A 19,336-nucleotide genomic window follows, 5' to 3' on the forward strand; every position below is an offset into this window, starting at 1 on the left:
TTAGGAAAAAAAAAAAAAAATCATAAATTAGCCTGAGAAGGGTTGCGTCAGGAAGGGCATCCGGCGTAAAAATTGTGCCAAACATATGTGCGTTCATCTGAGATGACACGGTGTGGCGACCCCGAAAGGGACAAGCCGAAAGAAACTTACTTTTAGCCGCATGCTTGCATGAGCCGCAAAGTTGAAAGCGTGCGACAAAAGTGGCGGCTTCTCGTCCGGAAATGACAGTAGATTTCCACGTAAATATTCATAGATCAAACATCAGGAGTGGATTTGGCCCTTCAGGTCCTTGTACTGATGGGGGGGGGAGAACAAATCAAATTAAGATCACCCATCCTGAAATTTCATCCTGAGAGCTCATTTGAAATTGAATTTATGGTATCGGTGTTAGGAGGGGGAATGTGACTGTCGGCGACGCAAATTGAAGAAACACGGTAAAAAAGGGTATTTTGCCACAAGGGGATGAACACGGAGAGTCGGGACGGCCGACCCGAGTGCATTTGGAAGACCGGCGTCAAGCGGCGCGCTTAACGGGTCATCGGTATTCCCGCGCACTCGCCGCGGCGCGGGGCCTCAACAGCGCATTAATTGCGGCGCCGCCGCCGACGGCAAATCAGAGCGGAGCCAAGCGGGAAGATTGGCATCGATCCGGGGGGGGGGGGGGGGCTCTCCAATTACCCGCCGTTCTCACTTCACGGTGCCATCTGTCTCCCCTTCACCCGGGATAAAGCGGGCCTCACCTTCGTCGCCGCGCGCACACGAAGATGCAGGCCTCGCCGGACTTAACCAGTCACACGACTACCGCGCCGGCCGCTGAGGAAATTGAGGCCATTGGCCGGACCGGGAGGGCGAGCGGACGAGTGTCCTTCAAACCGGGCGGCCAGATGGGCCGCGCGGATTAAGTTTGGGGGGTGCAGGTGTGGTGAGCAGCGTTTTCGCGTTCGTTTGTTGTTCTTGACATGTGGAGCCTTCAGTCAGGGGCGGGAAAACTTTTTTTTTTTTTTTTTTTTTTTATGGAAAAAATATCGTTGTTGTTGCTGCCGTAGGGCGGAAAACCCGTTTGGAACAGTGTCACGTTAACTTTGCTGCACAACTGAACATGACAGCAATAAAGTACTGAAGAATCCCTGCTAACTCGAAATATTTGTTTTTGGTTTATAGTCTGAAAAGTATTCATTTTCAAGAAGCAAGGATCCCGGCTGCCGACGACGCTGCACAACTTCATTTTTTCTACTTCACTCAAAATTTGACACTTTAGGTTTTGCAATTTTTGTAAGCCATCTGGAGAGATGTTTGGGGGGGGGGGGGGGGGACAAAAAGAAAGTGACATGACAATTATGAAAAAAAAGTAATCTATGTCTCATAAATTCACCGTATAGTTATTGGCCACTGTCAAAATGGCTTAAAAGGAAAAAAATAAAAGCAAACGGGCCAAATGTCTCTCTCAAGATTTGAATCCTAATTGAATCGTGTTTTTCTAAACAAAGCGGCGTGTAACACTCCATCACATTTGCCTTCAAACGGACTGAAAAATGGAGCGCATTTATTTTATTCCGCTTGTTTGGACACAAACAAGAGCAGCCTTTTCTACATTTGCTTTCCCGCTTGATTTATTGCCTTCCTCCCTCGCAGCAATCAATTTGGCTTCCTCAGTAGCCCCCCCCCCACCCCCACCCCCAGTACCAGCACCCCCCCAGCCCCTCCACTTATTTTAAATCCTGAGAGCCAGTGCTGCACCCTGCTGGTCACTGGGTGAACTGCTTTAATTGACACTATGGGAAAGGCCACTTATTATTCGTTAAAAAAAAAAAAACGGCTAAATTTATTTTCATAAAAAACAAAGGCTGTAGAAAATGTTTCGTCTATTTTGAAGAACAGGGAAATGGAATTTACTCATTTAATTTTTTTTACATTGTGGGGAAAAAGCAAGTTTTTATCATTTAAAAAAATGAAAACTGTGGCATTTATGTTAAATTCAATGTTTTTACTACTACCTTAACATTTTCAAATATGTAAATTAACTGTCTGTTTAGATTTTGTTTGACACAATTTGAGAAAAATATGGAAGAGTTAATTTTATTCAAAAAATTACGCAAAATGTAGCAAAAGGGGGAATTTTGTATATATTTCATAAATGTTTAAAATACATGATTTGTGGGAAAGATTTGGTTTGCAAATTTAAAAAAATAAAATCAACCATTACAGGCATGGATTTTTCATTGTTTCTAAATAAAAATATTTAAACTAATGTCACGAAATGCCATTTATATTCCAATATTGAATCCTATTAAAAAACAGAGCACAATAGCATTTTTTTTTTTTTTTTTTTTTAAATGGCACTAATAGGGCAATTATTTTTTTTTTTTAAGATGCATTTAAAAAAAACTCCGGAAAAGGTTATCAATTTGCTTTTTCCAAATGCATATTTTGCATAAGGGCATATTTACACAATTCCCTTAATTTGTCACCATAAAGCAACTTTTAAACCACATCTGGTGGGGAAAAAAAACAAAATTTGCTTTTAAAAATCCGAAGGGGGAAAAAAACCAAAACCAAAAAGTATTCATTGGATACCCTTGATCTCCTATTTCAGCTCCCTGTACTGTATTTGAACAATCATTGTGAGACTTAAACTGCAAAGCAGTTGTGTTTACCTCAAACCCCCCCCCCCAAAAAAAAAAAACACCCACACCAGTTGAAGCCTTCTCGTAAAAGAATATGGAAAGATTGATTGAAGTCAGTCACGAGGCCACGCGATGTCTTCTCGTGAGCGGAGCGCGTACGACTGCTATCGGACGTTGACATTGATTTCCGAGCCTCCTTTTGTGTGAGCCCCCCCGCCCCCCCCCCCAATCTATAAGAATCGGTCACACGCGAGAGGCGACAGAGAGGAAGGAAGCGAAAGAGAGGCAGATGGAGGAAGCGCAGCGCCGCCTAATTATGGCTCAAGGTGTGCGCGACAGAGGAGGAAGCTCATTAGCACACCGCGTGTACACCAATTACACAGGCGGCCATCTTGGGGCATCCCCCCCCAGGCACGTCCGCCTCATTTTAAAAAGAGGCTGAAAAGCTGCCACGGAGGCGGCCTGTTCACGCTGGGACGGAAACAAATGCAAAGCCTCTTCTTAAGTACATTTTTCATCTGAATCTCCGTAGACCTGCCAACAGTGGAATTTGCTGTGCATACGTACAAAAATAATGAGGCAATTACATAACTACAAAGTGGGCCACAGCAAAAAAGACGTCTGTGAAGCTCTTGAACGCTCCAAGCACTACTTTTGTCTGAATGAAGTTGTAACCCCAGCATAATTTCCCGGCTACAAGATGACCTCAAATGGTGGCGCAAAAGCACTACGTTTGACTAACTCGTGCCCATCAACTCACGTCAACATAGTTCATAAAGCCACAAGATGGCAGCGAAATCAAGAATTTTGCTATTCGGCCCGTGCGCAGCAGCTAAAATGGCATCGCCACATTTTTGAGGAGAAAAGACGTTTGGGGTCACCTGAGCAGGCCAGTCTCAGACGAGGCCACCGAGCCCACGTTGGCCACCGACAGGACCCGCTCGGCCACCGCTTGGCTGGAGGAGTCGGCCGTCGCCGTGGAGATAGTCGCCGAGGTCTCGTTCATGCCGCGGAGTTTACCTGTTAAAAAGGGAGAAAGCAAAAGTGGGGATCGTGCATGGTAGTTTGAAGCTTTAGAATAACTAACATGAGCCAGACTATGACGTTTCGCACCTTATGTTAGCTTTTTCAGTTTCTTTATTGTCTGAACATACGCCTCACTACTTTGTCCTAGCACACGATAACAAGGTAAACTTGTTTTTCCAACGTGATGAGAGCAGGACCGTGTGTTTGGCGCACGACTCACTTTGCTGCGTGCAGAATTCCGTCTCCGAGAGGGCGCAGGGTGTCAGAAGCTCCCCCACGGCAGGCTGGATGGAAACGCCGAAGCCGTCCTCCTTCGTGCTGAGCCCCAAAAAAACACACACACACACACACATCGCTTGGCTTTCACGTTCTACACAAATTCAGTTCCAAACATCATTAGTTTTTGTGGCAGGATAGATTCCTCCACGTCGAGCAGATTTTCTCATCAGGTTATTGATCGGCATTTAGCGAATGGACGCAGGCCAGGGCCTGATTATTGGGAGAATAATTGTTATCGCAGAGAGGCGATAATCAATCGTGGCTGCCGTCTCAAGCGGGAATGCTGGCAGTGTGGGGAGTAGGAGAGAAGGGAAAGAAAAAAGAAGCCAACGCCATCTTAAACATCTGATTTGTTGGAAATTTCACGACTGGAGTACTGTGTGGGTGGCGGTATTGCGTGCCAACTGGATCCGGCGGCTTTCTGTACGACTTCCGACTTGGTCCCGATGTCAGCGGACTGCAACTTTAGAAGTGAAAACAATTCCCTCGAGCGTCGCTACTAACCAGACTTGCGTCCTCGTTTGGCATTTGTGCCATCCCCGTAATAATTTTTGTATGAATCTGTTGACTGCCGAGTTACAAGCAAATGGCAATCAAACAAATTACGTGAGAAGTGAACATGACAAACAGTTTGAAGTATTTTACTACTAAAAAAACGTGAAACATTTCTCAACTAACCAAACATTGGCATGCAACACCACCCTTCTAAGTTTGAAGAAAATCTGTTCTGTACTTTTTTGGACTCACCCTGTCTTAGTAACCAACAGACGAAAATGACTTAAACTACCATCACAAAGAAAATCATACAAGATATGTGCATGTTTTTTTTACTACCATAGCTGAAAGTTGGCTGCTTGCGTGGAGTCGTTGAAGTCGACGCCCAAGGAAACGGTCACCGAGGCCTCCGGATCCAAACGTTCTGCGGGGAGGAGAGGCAAAGGGAGTCCGTCGTGAATGACAAGCGTGGCGAGGAAGAGGAGGAAGCCGTCAGGGTGGAACCGACAGGTCGAGCAGACGCTCGCGTTTGTTAGCTTACAAGGCAAGGCCACCAGTTTGTGTGTGTGTGTGTGAGAAAGCTGTCCTCCGGTCTCACAGCACGTTTCCACGACAACAAGCTTGTGATGCATCAGTGTCAAGGAGATGAGGTGCAACACAGCCTTTGATAGATTCCAGACAAAAATGCTACGGTAGGTGAAAATACACGTCATAGAGGTGAGAATTCAAGATTTGACGTCACACGCACCTCAAAGACGCAGCAGATTATCAAAGCACAAGAGAAGTAAGCACCACCAACCAAATCAGTGTGCAAAACGAATATCCACCAGATAAATGCTAACGTATAATCTAAACCTCTAGAAAGGGCTAACGAAAATTAGCCTTGACGTTGGTGTCATTTGTACATTTAACACTCACGGGGCATCAATACATACAAAAACTGTATGTCCATATATGGTTTATTTAGAAAATAGATATTTTGTTCCACCTACACGACGTTATTTTTAATGCACTATTAATAACTAATGCTCTTGGACGTCGTGTGAGAAGCCTTGTAAAAGTCTTCCCTGACCCCGGCGGGGGAAGCCGACGGGTATTTTGGCACCTCAATTTTTTTTTTTTTTTTTTTTTTTTTGGGTGAAATGAGTAAAGATGGCTACATTTGAGATAAAGCTCATTTTGTTGAAAATGGATCGCTGGTGCAGAAGGAAGCCATCAGCCACAAAGGTATATTAGGTTGTAGATGAATTTTTGCTTTTCAAACTGCTTAGTCAGCTCATTATTTCATCACTCATAGCTCTAAGAACTTGGGGGGGGGGGGGGAGAAAAAAAAAAAAAAAAAAAAAAGAGCCGATGTAACCAGCACTTTGCTTGTGTGACGTATTCACATACTTTTGCCCCCTTTAAATTGGTCCAAAGTGAAAATTGTGCCTTTTTTCAATAAATGTTGGAAAACAGGAGCTAGCAAACTAATCAAAATACATGACAGCACCTGGAAGCGCTAATAATCCGGCTTTTTCTCCCTCCCGGCGGCTGCCCATCGATCCCAATAACCCGCCGCTTGGCCGCGCCACTTCCTCAGACGTCCGATCGATCCACGCGCCGCAATCGGCCGCTCGGCACGCGCGGACGTGAGATTCGGCAGCGGACGCGGCGTCGTAGAACAGAACGAGCGCGGGGCGTGATCGATGCCAACTAGCGGTGATTAGCTCAGGTTGGACGGCGATGCATCAGGACTCCTCCGAAGAACAATCGCAAAGAGAAAGTACTGAAATACTCTATAATCGGTTTGTAAAGTGTATTGACTGTACATATTGAAGTAATTGGGTGTGTGCCTTTGAGGGGCGTGGCCAAGTGGCATGAACTGCAGTCGGGTTAGCTTGTATGTCCGTGTGTGAGCGTTTGGGCGTGAGCTGTGGTGTACTGCAGCTTTTTGCCAATGTTGTCTTTTTGTATTTGTGCCTTTCAATAAACAGCTTTAAGTTCATTGGCGACTGTGGCTCTCCTTGCCCGCGTGGGAAGGAATCACTCTATCCTACCTCAAACTCGTTCATAACTAAAATTTTGGCATGCAGCAAACCGCAAAGCTGAAAAAAAAAAAAAAAGAAAAACAAAAAGTAAAATGTACATTTTATTTTAGATATTTTGACTTCAAACAAGCCCTACAATTCCACCCAGGAAAAGTCAGATAGTTCAATGCTAACATATATCTGTAATGCAAAACATGCTATTAGCATTAAGCTAGCCAACTTTCATGACATGAAATGTTTTGATTGAACATTTTGGTGCTCAATCAATCAATATTACATTTTTTATGTGCGTTTTAAAGTACGCTTCAACTTGGATTGTCAACACGTTAGCGCAAACACAAGACTAAAGAATCATTTTTAAAATTTGAATATTTTGAGATGCGTTTCAAGCTTGAGGGAATTGTTTTCATATTCAGTCCAGCCAATGAGGGGCGGTGACCCCAGAACTCACCGATAGGGTTGAAAGAGTGAATCTTGAGGGCGGCGGGGCTGCTCTGCCTGACGTGGATCTCCTCCAGGGGGCGCTCGCAGCAGTTGCTCAGCGTGACCTGCACGGCCACCATGCCGGGCCCGTACAAGCAGGGTTGCCGGGGGAAGTGGTACTTGGCGGACAGGCCTTTACCGCTCATGTGGTGAAGCAGCTCGTAGCATTTCACAGGCCCGAAAGTTGGAATCGTCACCTAAAAAACAAACAAAACAAAAAAAAAAAAGGGGGGGGGGGGCGGACACATGCCAGACACACAGGACACGTCATTTAAAGAAGAAGAAGAAGAAGGAAAAAAAAAAAGCGCAGCATGTGACTGGAGTGGTGCCACCGGAAAAAGCTCTTTATTAACGAGTGGCCAATTAAGAAATGTCCTCACTCGCAGGTGGAAATGGACTGGATGCTCACTTTGGGGGGGGGCATAAAAGAAAGACAAGGGAGCACAAAGCCCCCTTTCAGAGGCGCCTTCGCTGCTTTAAAAAGAGCTTTTACCCGTTCAGCCACAGGAAATTGTATTAAGCGCAGTGTAAAAACAGAGAGAGGTGATGCATTTTGGACGGGCGCCGCTCGCGACTTCTCGGCGCTTGACTTGACCTGTTGATTACTGGAAGAGCGCTTTTATTGTCATGTATGTCCATGCATCAGCCAACACCTGCTTTTTCCATTTAGTGCGTTTGCTAAGCCACACACCCCCGCAAGAATAGAATAACTATTTGTTTTCCTTTAAATATATTGTTGGTCTTAAAAAAAAAAAAAAAAGTACATGGGGCTGCCAAAAGCCAATGAAAATATAAATAAATCAACACCCAAATGGAGCTCATTTGAGCCAATTCCAAACAGGCGCTTGCAAAAAAAGAAGAAGAAAAAAAAAAAAAAAAGAGCCCTAAAATCTTCCTGTCCTCAAGACCGGTCCATCCAATTTCATATCTGCTGTTGAAACCAGATCATGTTTTAAACTTTAACTTTATGATTGTAAAATGTATTGTTTTACGCCCACCCCCAAACTTGTTTGTTCAATTAAAAAAACAACAACAATATTTGACATTGTTTTGTTTTTTTTAAACAATATCCTGCTTGTGTGTCCATGAATGTTTTGATTTTTTAAAGATGTCAACAGAGTGTAAATAAGCACAGCAACTAAGTACTAGAGTGGGGAAGAGTGTTTTTAGCAGAAAATCAACATGCAAATTAAAAAAAAATAAATGAAGAAACAAAGCTAGAGAGCTAATTGAATACAATGAAATATGCAGTGTCAATGGATTTTGTTTTGCAAAACCAATTAAAAACAGATTTTGCTTGATGAATGATGTGAGTGATTCAAATCAGAAATCTTTGTGCTGAGGTACGAGAGGCATGTGATGGTCCCCATGGTGTTTGGTCGAAAACCTTTCAAAATGATGCAAAGAAAGTTAAAGGCAGGCCAGCTGCTCAATGTGAGATAAAGTAAGTGCCCAACTAAAGATGGAGCTGTTTTTTTTTTTTTTTTTTAAATCAAATTTAAATTTGCTTACAGTGTGTGGGCGATGTAAAGCTACTGTAAAAAAGTTCTTTTAAATGTTCTTGTTACATCCTGGACTTTGGTTGATTATGAGTAGACCTTGAACATACCCGCCCCGCGGGGGATTATCTCTCATAATTATTTTAGAAAGAACAAATGGAGCCAATGCAAAAGGGCTGCTTGCTTATCCAATGGTCAGACCTTCATTAAGGGCCTGAGCATGAATTTATTCAATGTCAGCGCCACAGCCACCACCAGGACTCCTCGATGCCACACCGGTGACGACGCCCTCGTACGTTTGTCGGCACGCCTGCCAATTTATCGGGCCACGTCTGTGTCAATACAGCCGGCCGTCACCTCGGCCCGAGATTTAGCCGCTTCCCGCGGGTCCCGCGCGCCCCCCTCGTGCTGCCTTCCGGGCGGACGGACCGCTTTCGCGGAGCTTGTCATCGCCCACTTGACACAGTGGACACTTCAAGTCTGTCAGCAGCGCCGACGTGAGCTCTTGTCCTCGTCCACAGGCCGTAACACCCCAAGTGTAAATAAAGGCAACAAGAGGGATGCAACCTTGACTCCCTTGTCAGTCGCCCAAACGCTCCCTCCTCCTCCTCCTCCTCCTCGCCGTCATCGGACAGCGGGGAAGGGGAGGTGACAACGAGGGAACACGTTGATTGAGAGGCTCTATTAAGCGTCAACTTAAAGGAAGGCGGCGTGATGGATGACGCCCGCCGCCAGTCACCTTCAGAGCGGCGGCCGGCGAGGATGCGCTTCCGATGCCTCGGTGGCAAATGACCTGAAAATCCCGCTGACATATCCGAAAGGGCTAACGGGAGCCGGGCGTAGCCTCGCGCAGATGACGGCCCATTTACAAGAAGTGCAGGCTGTGATGGGGGGGGGGATTATATTGAAAATCCATTTCTGGTTTCGAGGGAAAGGGGGGGGGGGGGGAGAAGCAGCTGATGGTTCCCTCGAGGACCAACTTTAAGGCCTAATTGTCCCCTTCGGTGTGCGGTGATGACAATTAATGGAGGGAAGGCGCAGAGACCTTGGTGGCAAATTGAATTAAAGAAATGTTTGCCACAGCCTAGCGCACCTACTCGCTCGCTCGCCCGCCCATGGAACTAGGAGTCCCGTCGCGAGGTGACTTCATTTATGCCAATTTATCAGCAAATGAGCTACTCTTACGCCATTAATTATCCACACGGCCGGCGGCACACGTTAGCGCTAATAGGCGGCTAACGCTAAGGAAGGAACACTTGCAGTGTGTCCTTCATTGAGTCACATCAAACTATTTGATGGATCCCTCGGCAAAAAGGCCATCCTGCTCCAGTGTGACAGGAATCAATATTTGTGGCTTGTTGAATCACCAACAGTACAAGTCATGAAGACAGACATGACAACTAGGCTCAAATATGTATTCTGTCCTCTATTACTGCAGCTTACTGAGTCACTCACAGTCGTCGTGATTGTCATTTTCACGACTGCCTGCCGGTGGCCAAAGTGGACACAACGAGTTGGAATGAATTCATCTGGATGCCGTTTCATTTACTATTTTCCTTAGTAGAAAATTAAATCTTTCAGGGAGGCCGTTTTGAGTCTCACGGCACTGCTGTTTGTATGTTTGAAAATAATAGAAACGGTTTAAAAAGAAATTTCAGAAGACACAAACATATCTCAGAGATAGCTGACAAGCCACACGGGCATTTTCAATTTTTAGTATTATTATTATTATTATTATTTTTTTTTCTGGGTTCCTCCACCCCATCTTTGGCGCGAGTCAATCTGCCAGCGTTTGAGTGGTGGCGAGAGGTTTGCTCTACGAGTTCACGTCTAATTAGGAGGCAGCGGGAGGACCGGGCCCACCCAGGCTGGGTGGGTACTGACGGGCAGCGAATGAACAAATTATGATGGCCCTTTTTCTGGGCGTGATGGGGTCAAACTCCACTGACAGTTCAATTCCCCCCCCCCCCCCTCGTAGCACCGCCGGCGTCTAATTATGAATGAAACACTATCAGGATCGGCGGCAGCCATGCCTGAGATTTAAGGGAGGCTTCGCTGAGAGATCCGAATGTCAAAATGTTATTAGAGGGGAGCCGGCGAATGTGTGAGGGGTTGCGGCGCCGGTCAAATACGGTGACCGGGGTTAATCTAAATGCCTTTGATAACCGTTCTGTAATTCTCTAAAAGGGCCCGAGCGCGCCGCCGAGTCTCGCTCGCCGCCTGCGTCGGCAGATTGGGCAGAAATGGAAATGACACCGGGGGCCGGTCGGTGTGCGCACACGCATCTAAAAATGTGAACTTATTTACCCTGCGGCGCATCCCGCCGCCCATCATGTATTTATGCATAGAATGGGCTCTAAATCTGATGTCGTAATCTGCATTTTTACGGGTCGGCCTTCACCCGCGCCGTGGACCCAGATCGGCTGTCAATCATTGGGAACGGCGGGCGGGCAAAGTCAGAAGGCCGGCGGTCGCCCAGCAAGCTAGGAAAGGCGGCGCAGCCCAACGCGCACGCTGCATTAAAGCGTCGACGACGACGACGACGACAATAACGTCGTTTGCGGTGCAGGCGAACCTGCTATTTAATTTGACACGAAAGACGTGGATTAAAATGGGTTGCTAGAGTCCAGGAATGTTCAAAGTTTAAAAGTTTCCATGGGGATTAATAAGGAAGGATTGAGGCAGCGAAATATTGTGGATATTAAATCCAGAGGTGTTCAAATGCCATTTTTTTTTTTTTGTGATATTGGAAAAAAAAAGAAAAAGGGAAATCAAGATATTCCAACTTCTGACACCATTAAATGTGACCAATAATCTGTACAGTTGAAAGGAGGAGAAAAAATGTGTTAGTCATAATGAGGTTGCACAACTGTGCACACCCTCTTGAAGAGCCCACATAAATATGGCCTTTTTTTTTTTTTAGGCTACTCCTGGCATTTTTCTTACTTTCTGGTAGGGTTGGGACACCATTCTAAAAATTCTATGTAAATAATTTGAGTCTTTGGAACGCAATCTAAATTCCTAAATTGCATTTTTAATCGCACAACAATATTTGTCCGAATGAGCACCATATTTTACTGCCAACACGGATTTGGGAGCTCCTGAAAGTTTTTCCCCCCGATCGAAAATGCTGCCAACTTTCCACCCGAGCCCAGAAAAATGAAGAGGACGGGAGATTGTTGTCACACGTGCTAAACGGCCAGTACGTGCCAGAAACTCCTGCGGCTCCCTCAATGTTGCTCTTGGCCTCTTGGCAACCTCCACTTGTCCAAATTCCTGAAAATGTTCGCTATTTTCTCACCACTCGATGATGACGGCCGTATCTATTGTGTTCCGTTTGTGTTTTCTTTCTCCTCTTGAAAGGTTCTCCAACTTTTCCGTCATATTACTGGTCCTGAAAATGTTTTGAAAGAATTCATCTTGGTCTCATCTTTTTTTTATATCACAATAAGCTTGCATTTGAACCGGTGTATCTCGATTCCGAGGAGGAAAACCCACACGGGCGACGGTGGGGAGGCAGAAGAATGATCTGGACATTTTGCTCCCTCCCGGGAGCAGCAGACGGGCTGCAAAGTACACACGGCGGCGGCGGAGAGAGAGAAGCGGCCGTCACGGCGGGAAAGGTCGACCATCAGATATCCACAAATAGGACGCGCAGGGGGAACGCGTCGGAGATGGAATGCAACGAACGGCGCGGAGTCAGGCCCGCCGGCAGAAATAGAGTTCAAGGGTGCAGAAGGAGACGGGCGGCGCGGGAGAGGCATCCTGACGGGCCATAAATAGAAGGCGTCAGAAAAGGTCAATACTTTGGCGTCGGGAGTCAAAACGTTCCGCCGGGGAGGGGAAGCTCATTTCGCAGCCGGCGCCGGCAACGACAGACTCTCAGCGAGCATTGATGGGGGAAGCGTTGCCTGACGCTTTTTACAATGCGCGCGCACACACGAGAAAACAGACAAACATACACGAATGTACACACAAGAACAAACACACAACACGTGCGTGGTAAATGCACAACGAAGAACTTGAACACACACATTCACTGACGAGAACACAAAACACGGATGCACCTGCGTGGTGGCGGAGACGCCAGAGAGCGAAAGTCCTTCCAGGTCGGACAGCAAACTCGGAGAAAGTGCCGAGGATTTGGTTGTGTTTGTGGGAGGCACCAAAACTAAGAAGCACAAAGAACACCAAGAAGACAGTACATGAGCAAAGCAGCATTTCTGTATTTTTCCCGCCTTTCTGAGCGTACGAGCCCAAGCTCTCCATTTGGTTAATAACACTGTAATAACAAATGGAAATGGCTTGAAAGCTAACAACAATAAAACAGGAAATTTGGGCTGCTAGATTTGAGCACATCTTTGACTTCTGTCTTCCAGTTTTAAAGGCAGCTGAACTTTATGGAAAAGAAAAAAAAAGGACAAAACCAATGAATGGTGAACTCACAGTCATCGAGATCAAGCAAGGACACTTCCTTCTTGGCGCCGTCGCCCCCCTAGAACAGAAAACGAATAGAGTGAGGGGCCCGGGCTCCACGACGGAGTGAAATTTGTATCCAAATTCGCAAACGCTAAGTGCTACTTTGGGTTTGGACTTGACGTCGTTCTTCCTCTGTTGCACTGCGGCAGGAACCGATTCCGAGTTCGAATCCGTCTCGGATGAGTAGCTTTCGGAGGACGAGCCGCTGCCTTCCGTCATGGGGTCGTCGTCACTTTTATCGGAGTCGCTGCTGAGACAACGGTTGAAATCCTCACAAATGAAGGTTATTTTAACGTCAGCTTTGGGATTTTAACTTGGCTGTACGACTGAATCACAGATTCACTTGTTATACTTTTTAGAAAAGAGGGTACGTATATTGCTATTTTGTATTGGAAGATTTTAGCCAAATGTTAGAAAAAAAAAGTCATATGAATATGAATAATACACAGCATTTCTTTGAGCCAGCGGCTCGCACGGCATGCGAACGTTTGCCAGTGATCACAACAGAATTGCATTGACTGGCAATCCTGGAGGAATCCAAACTAGGTATATAAAAAAAAAAAAAAAATCAATGCATTTGGCGAGCTAATTTCATGTCGTTTCTCCGCCGCCGCGGTCCCGTCTCATTGGCTGGCGCCGTGTCTCTTCAATTTGTCCTGATAATGAGTGTTTACTCCGCTCCACTCGCCACTTTCAGCCGTTAAATTAATGAGGGGAATTGCGTCGCTAACCGTTTCTCTAACTTGGGCCATGATCAACAACAAAAAAAAAGCCAGTATTCATTTGGCCTACAGATTTCATTTGCAGCGAACAGGAAAAAGTCATATAAATCACCGTGGGCCTGATTAGGCTCGACTGGGCCATAATGAGGGTATCATGCTGCGTTTGTTGTGAAAGCACGAGCGGCGCCAATTACGGCGTGTGTGTGTGTGTGTGTGTGTGTGGGCTACACTAATTGCACCGGTTCATGATGAGAACGGGGTCAGGTGTCGGGGGGGGGGACCGGACGCTACTTTGAAAAGAGCACTGTTATGAAAACATTCATTGTAAACACCAAACTGCTAAGTGACCAATCACAAGTCATCAGCTATTAGCTGTGCAAATGTGGCCCACGTCTACCCGGTTAGCTAATGAACGGGAATTACTGGGGAAAAAAACAAAACAAAAACAAACGTGAAAGGGGATTCAGTTTCGACTGGTCCTGGCTCATATGGGGAAAAATTATTTTATCCCAATAAAACAAATCAATAGAATAGAATTTGATGGAATTCTCAGGAAGACAATAGCAAACGTAACATGAAGCTAACCAATTCCCACAATGCGGTGCAATGTTTGTTGTATTGCAAGAAATAAGCTCCTGAATCTTCCTCGTTGTTTGTGTGTATTTCACCTGTATGTACCTTATCGAGACGTCACATTTATGGTTTTAACAACTACAATTACTGCATCGAACTGATCTTCCACGAGATCATCTTTGTGTATTTCATTGTCACAACATCATAAAAATTCTCTAGTTTTTTTTTTTTTTTTTTTTTTTTTTGGGGGGGGGGGGTGTTGGCTGAATTATATTCATGGCATTTTCATTCCTTTCAAAGAAGGAAGATTTGAAAGTGTTGGATTACGAGCGTGGCAACGGAACAAATGAAAGATTGCATTTCGCTTTAAATAAGAAGCTTCACAGCATTTGGCTCACGAGTGCTAAGAGAAATAAAGTTGTTGTTGTTGTTGTTGTTTTGAGCAGGATGATCAAAGTGACGAGGAAGTCAAACATGCGGGCCACTTCAGTACCTGTCAGCGGTGCTTTGCTTGCGTTTCCCCGCCTGAGCTTTCTTGGTTTTCTTCTTGCGTTCGGATTCGGACTCGCCGGAGCTGCTTTCTGATTCACCAGAACTTTTGCCAGAATCAGTGGATCTCTTATCGGATTCTTCGTCACTGCTACTTCCAGATTCTGATCAGAGACACAATCGGAGCGTGACGACATAAACGGTGCTTGAGAGTCAATATGTTTTGACCTTAACTGTTTACCTTCATTGCTACTGCTGCTGCTGTCGTCGTCGTCGTCGTCACTGCTGTCGGAAGAGTCGTCCTTCTTGTCTCGGTCCTCGTCAGAGTAGAACTTTTCATCCGATTCGGGCGGCTTGGCCTTCCCAACCAGCGGCGCCCACTCGTTGACCTCAACGGGACAGAGGGAAGCACGTTTTCTCCCATCCAAAAAGTAAAGATTTTTTGATAACAGAGAATCTATTTTAGGTCTGACAAGTATTGTTTGCTGGACAGTCGGGCCGCTGAAGAAATCAAAACGCGTAGTACATTTTGTTTTACAAAACATTTTAACTGCTCAAAACTCTAAATGCATTTAAAATGTCGTGCGGTAAACAAAGAAAATAAACAGAACAAAAAAAAAAAAAGACTTTCCTATAGAACTAAGTAAGGCCTGAAATACTTCTTACTACCATATTTTTACAAGTTTAAAAGAAAATTATATTCTATTATCGTGTCAAAAACAAAATAGAGTTGAGAATTTTATTTTTTCTATTTTAAACTGTCCATGTCAGGTTTTTAATCAATTGAATTTTAGTTTCCAAAGAAATAAAATATGTATTATTTTCTTATCATTTGACCAAATTCAGCCATGGGTAAAAGGAATTTTGATATTTTATTACACAAGGTATTATACAGATAAAGAAATCTGTAGCCCAAATGAATGTTGGCTTTTCATTATGCCCCAGGTTAATTGACTATATTAAAAGTATCAAAATGAATTTGTTTGATCACAGCACAAAAGTCATAGACTTGTGTGACCAGTAACTTACTGGCTCAATGACTTCCACATTCCTCACAGACTGGTCGGGTGCCACCGCGGGCCAGTCGGACAGCTCCTGGTATCCGGCGGCTTTGCTGTTGAGGCTGTGGGAGAGCGTGCCCAGCTGGAAACGATCGCGATCTGAAAGGCGGCGCCAGAAGGGGGCCGTTGGGGGGGTGGAGAGAAAGACTTCAGTTATGGACATTAAAAACGACACGGCCGACTTTTAAAAAAAAAAAAAGTCGCGAGGTAAAATAAAACCCTACAGAAAGGACTTAATATTTAATCCACACTAAAGCCCCCACAGACATGAAAAGTGTGGGCAATCACTAAGTCATCAAAATCCCAAAACGCTCTTCTGGTCCATTTTTTTTTAAAGCTAATGTTTCCATGATATTTTACATACAATGACATTAATCCTCGGCCAGGATATTGTTGGGTCGCAAAATCCATTCTGTGTCAGTATCATGAATCCCGACTCAAAGAGTGGGTCTGGCAACCCTGAACGTTCAGGGGGAAACGCGGGTTGACGATTCTGATAGAAGTGGGAGGTACCTTTGAAGGCTGACTGGAGCACGGGGGCGGGCTTGGATGCCAGAAGGATGCGGCGGGCGTATTTGTTGAGGTTGCCGCTTTTGTCGCTGGGCACGATCAGCTGGCGTATGAAGCGGGTGCGATCTCGGATGTCGTAGTTCTGGTCGTACTTGCCCAGGTTGAGGATATACTGGGTCAGTAGCGTGGTCTGGAGAAGATACAAAAATGTGCTTGAGCTGGTTGTAGTGTTTTGCATCAATTCAATGGCCATTGTGCCGTTCCTTGGTCACAAGTGGTCCATGATCCACATTAACATTCTGCTCAAGATCACCCGCCATCCTAATAAGGCTTCGCACTCTTGAAAACGAATAAACGGAATTCTTCCTTTGTTCTGCGTTGTAATCGGGCGCTTCCCCGAGGGTCCTCGTACCTGCTTGGAGTTGGTGAGGTAGAGCTTGGCCGCCAAGTTGACGGCCTGCAGCTTGACGATGTCCTCCTCCGCGGTGAAGGTCTTGGCGACCTTGCGCAGCACGTCAGGCGCAATCTTGGGCACGCGCTCGCAGTACTCGCCCATCAGCCACAGGATGCTGGCCCGAGCCATGGGCACCTGCGAGGGCGACCCAATGAAATTGAGTGCCACCTCTGTCCGTTGAGCAATAACCAGAGCGGGCGGGAGCGTACCGTGATTTTGTCGAAGAGCGTGGCCATGTGCTTGATAATCTCGCTGTGCTGGGTGGGCTGGGTCAGCAGCAACTTCCGGATCACCACCACGCTCTCTGCCACAACCCCCTCTGCCCACAACGCACACACAGGCATCATGACAACGGGTCTTCCCTCCCCCACAGGAACACAACAGTGCCCACTTTACCATCTCTGTTGGACAGCAGCAGAACCAGACCGTTGAGGCAAGTGTCCGTCACTTCGCCGATATTGGTGGCGCACCTCCCGATGGCCTGGATGGTGGCCGCCGCGAAGGCTTTATCCTGGCTCTTCACGTACGTCTGCGGGAGAACCAACGTCAAGGCTGGCGTCTCGTCGTCCACAATCATTAAGACAAACCTGGAATTCCCGCAGGATGGTGGAGATGTTGGCCTCATTCGCCAGGTTGGTCAGGATCTCCAACTATAGGAGAAAGTTTCACAGTCAAAAGGGATCCAATGTGTTAAATATTCGCAACGTGGATCCAACCTTCAGTGTTTTGATGTGCGTGGTGTCTGTGGATCGGACGTAGAAGCTCTTCATGAAGGGCTCAAACATCCCCTGTTTGGATTTTAAAGACGAAAAAGAATAATAATACCAACAGGAAGGGCAGCATTTGAATTCTGGCTGACTTCACGAGCGGGCACTGACCTTCCTCTGGATGGACATGGTGGCGATATTCTGGAGAACCACGTACTGCACCTCTCTGCGATACGTGACGGACAAATGCGGTCAACGGCTGGAGGTCCAGCGAGGAGCGGCCGTGCTCGCGCGCTTACCTGTGGCTCCTCAGCAGGCGCACCAGCGACTTGGTGACCACGTTGACTTCCTGTTTGGGCGCCAGGTGCCAGTACAGCTGCGCCACCGCCATCACCACCTCAAATCACAGCAAACGTGCGCATTCCAATTCACATTGTCGACCCTTTTCTTTGCTCTATTACGGATAAACTGATGATGTTGCACTAGCCCCAAAAACTCCTGATGTTGAACTCTCAACGAGAACAGAAACTAGTCATTGCACGATACTAAAAGTTTGAATCAGAATCAGCTTTAATGGAGCACAAATGTTGCGCTCCCCCCCCCCACAAAAAAAAAAAAAATAAAATAAAAAAAAGACATGCTGTTGAAGTGTCACTTTTCCAGAAAGATTAACGATAAACGTTTCCCAAAACAAAGACAAGCTACTACCGTTTGCTGTACTTCCTTAAAATGACAAACAGAGCTGTCAACATTTTAAAATGATGAATTACTTTGGGAGGCAAAGTTTCCTACTTTGGCAAATCTGTATTCAACACCGGTACAGAAAAAAAAATAATGGTAAAGACCCAAAATGTGGTCATACAGGGTTTTTCCCCCCCTCACTCTGTATCCTGTGTGTGTAAAGACATCTACGAGAACAGAGAATAACGCTGCGTTGTAAGAGGGGGAAAAAAAAAATGGAATGTGTATCCCATTTTTAATCATTGGCAAGCGCCGAGGAGGCCTTGGAGAAGCCCCGTGATGGAGAAACGCTCTCAACTGGTGCGGTCATCTCGTGACAGCTGCCACTTTGTCTGTGTACCTTTGTGTTTAGACAAAATAGCATCCAGGAATAAATCACCCTGAGAATGGGGGTTGGGCAGCATGAGCTGTACACACACATATATATATATATATTTTTTTTTTTTTTTTTTGGGTTGACATTTTTAAGCAAAGCAGAGAGAATATAAGGCTGTGAGTGTTGTGCGCGCTGCTTGTAGGTGTTGGAGCTCCACGTGTGTGTTAAGTAGCAGTTGTTCGAAGGCTGAGATTTATTTGACCGTGACGGCTACCTGCCGTTAAAATGGACAAGAATTGAAGAAAATGTATAGAGCCATCCATCCATCCAAATGGAAGAATAGCAAGTCTATTAAAACAACAAGTAATAATAGTAATACAATTAAAATAGTGAGTCTATTATAGCTTATATAGATAATATTACACTAAATAGATATACAAGTATTAGAAGTTGTTCTGACAATTTTCATTCCATTGCTTTTATTTCCGATTTTGATATTGTTTCAGTACCGGTATCAAAGTACTTTACGCGGGTTTAGTGTTGAAGTCAGAATTTTCGGTGCGGTGACACCACTTCAGTGTCGACTTCTCTTTGGCGTCATTTTGTAATTTGCGACCGGGTGTCAACTCACCGCCGTGTTACGGCTCTGCAGAAGCGGCTTTGTGTTCCGGAGCAGCAGTCGGTGGTCCGGGTCCATCGTGTACGGTTTGGCTCCTTCCGGGTCTTTTTTCTCCTCCGAGTCCGAGTCGTAGAAAGCCTTATTGTAGTCTTCCTCAACCGCAGCACCCTGAATGTGGCAGACAGACGAACACAAAAGCATTTCAAGTAAACGTTCATTGTCAAATCAT

At 45.7% G+C, this 19,336-nt stretch overlaps 1 protein-coding gene across 2 annotated transcripts in view; it reads right to left on the reverse strand.

Annotated features, from left to right (window-relative positions):
- The window catches only part of ap3b1a (adaptor related protein complex 3 subunit beta 1a), a 32,502-nt gene that overhangs the window by 2,824 nt on the left and 10,342 nt on the right, over positions 1-19,336 (reverse strand). Inside the window, exons 8-26 of one of the 2 annotated variants that reach the window (XM_061801052.1) lie at positions 19,120-19,275; positions 17,731-17,828; positions 17,603-17,657; positions 17,441-17,512; positions 17,312-17,374; positions 17,121-17,253; positions 16,934-17,043; positions 16,683-16,859; positions 16,274-16,460; positions 15,729-15,859; positions 14,941-15,088; positions 14,704-14,863; positions 13,018-13,162; positions 12,883-12,931; positions 12,504-12,607; positions 6,906-7,134; positions 4,764-4,848; positions 3,871-3,968; positions 3,506-3,644 (exon numbers count right to left, since the gene is read on the reverse strand). In XM_061801052.1, coding sequence (XP_061657036.1) covers positions 3,506-3,644; positions 3,871-3,968; positions 4,764-4,848; positions 6,906-7,134; positions 12,504-12,607; positions 12,883-12,931; positions 13,018-13,162; positions 14,704-14,863; positions 14,941-15,088; positions 15,729-15,859; positions 16,274-16,460; positions 16,683-16,859; positions 16,934-17,043; positions 17,121-17,253; positions 17,312-17,374; positions 17,441-17,512; positions 17,603-17,657; positions 17,731-17,828; positions 19,120-19,275 — 2,339 coding nt within the window. Of the gene's footprint in view, positions 1-3,505; positions 3,645-3,870; positions 3,969-4,763; positions 4,849-6,905; positions 7,135-12,503; positions 12,608-12,882; positions 12,932-13,017; positions 13,166-14,703; positions 14,864-14,940; positions 15,089-15,728; positions 15,860-16,273; positions 16,461-16,682; positions 16,860-16,933; positions 17,044-17,120; positions 17,254-17,311; positions 17,375-17,440; positions 17,513-17,602; positions 17,658-17,730; positions 17,829-19,119; positions 19,276-19,336 lie in introns of both variants that reach the window. The other variant, XM_061801051.1, reaches the window with a different exon arrangement.

Source organism: Syngnathoides biaculeatus, chromosome 17, assembly GCF_019802595.1.
Source record: "Syngnathoides biaculeatus isolate LvHL_M chromosome 17, ASM1980259v1, whole genome shotgun sequence".
NCBI lineage: Eukaryota > Metazoa > Chordata > Actinopteri > Syngnathiformes > Syngnathidae > Syngnathoides > Syngnathoides biaculeatus.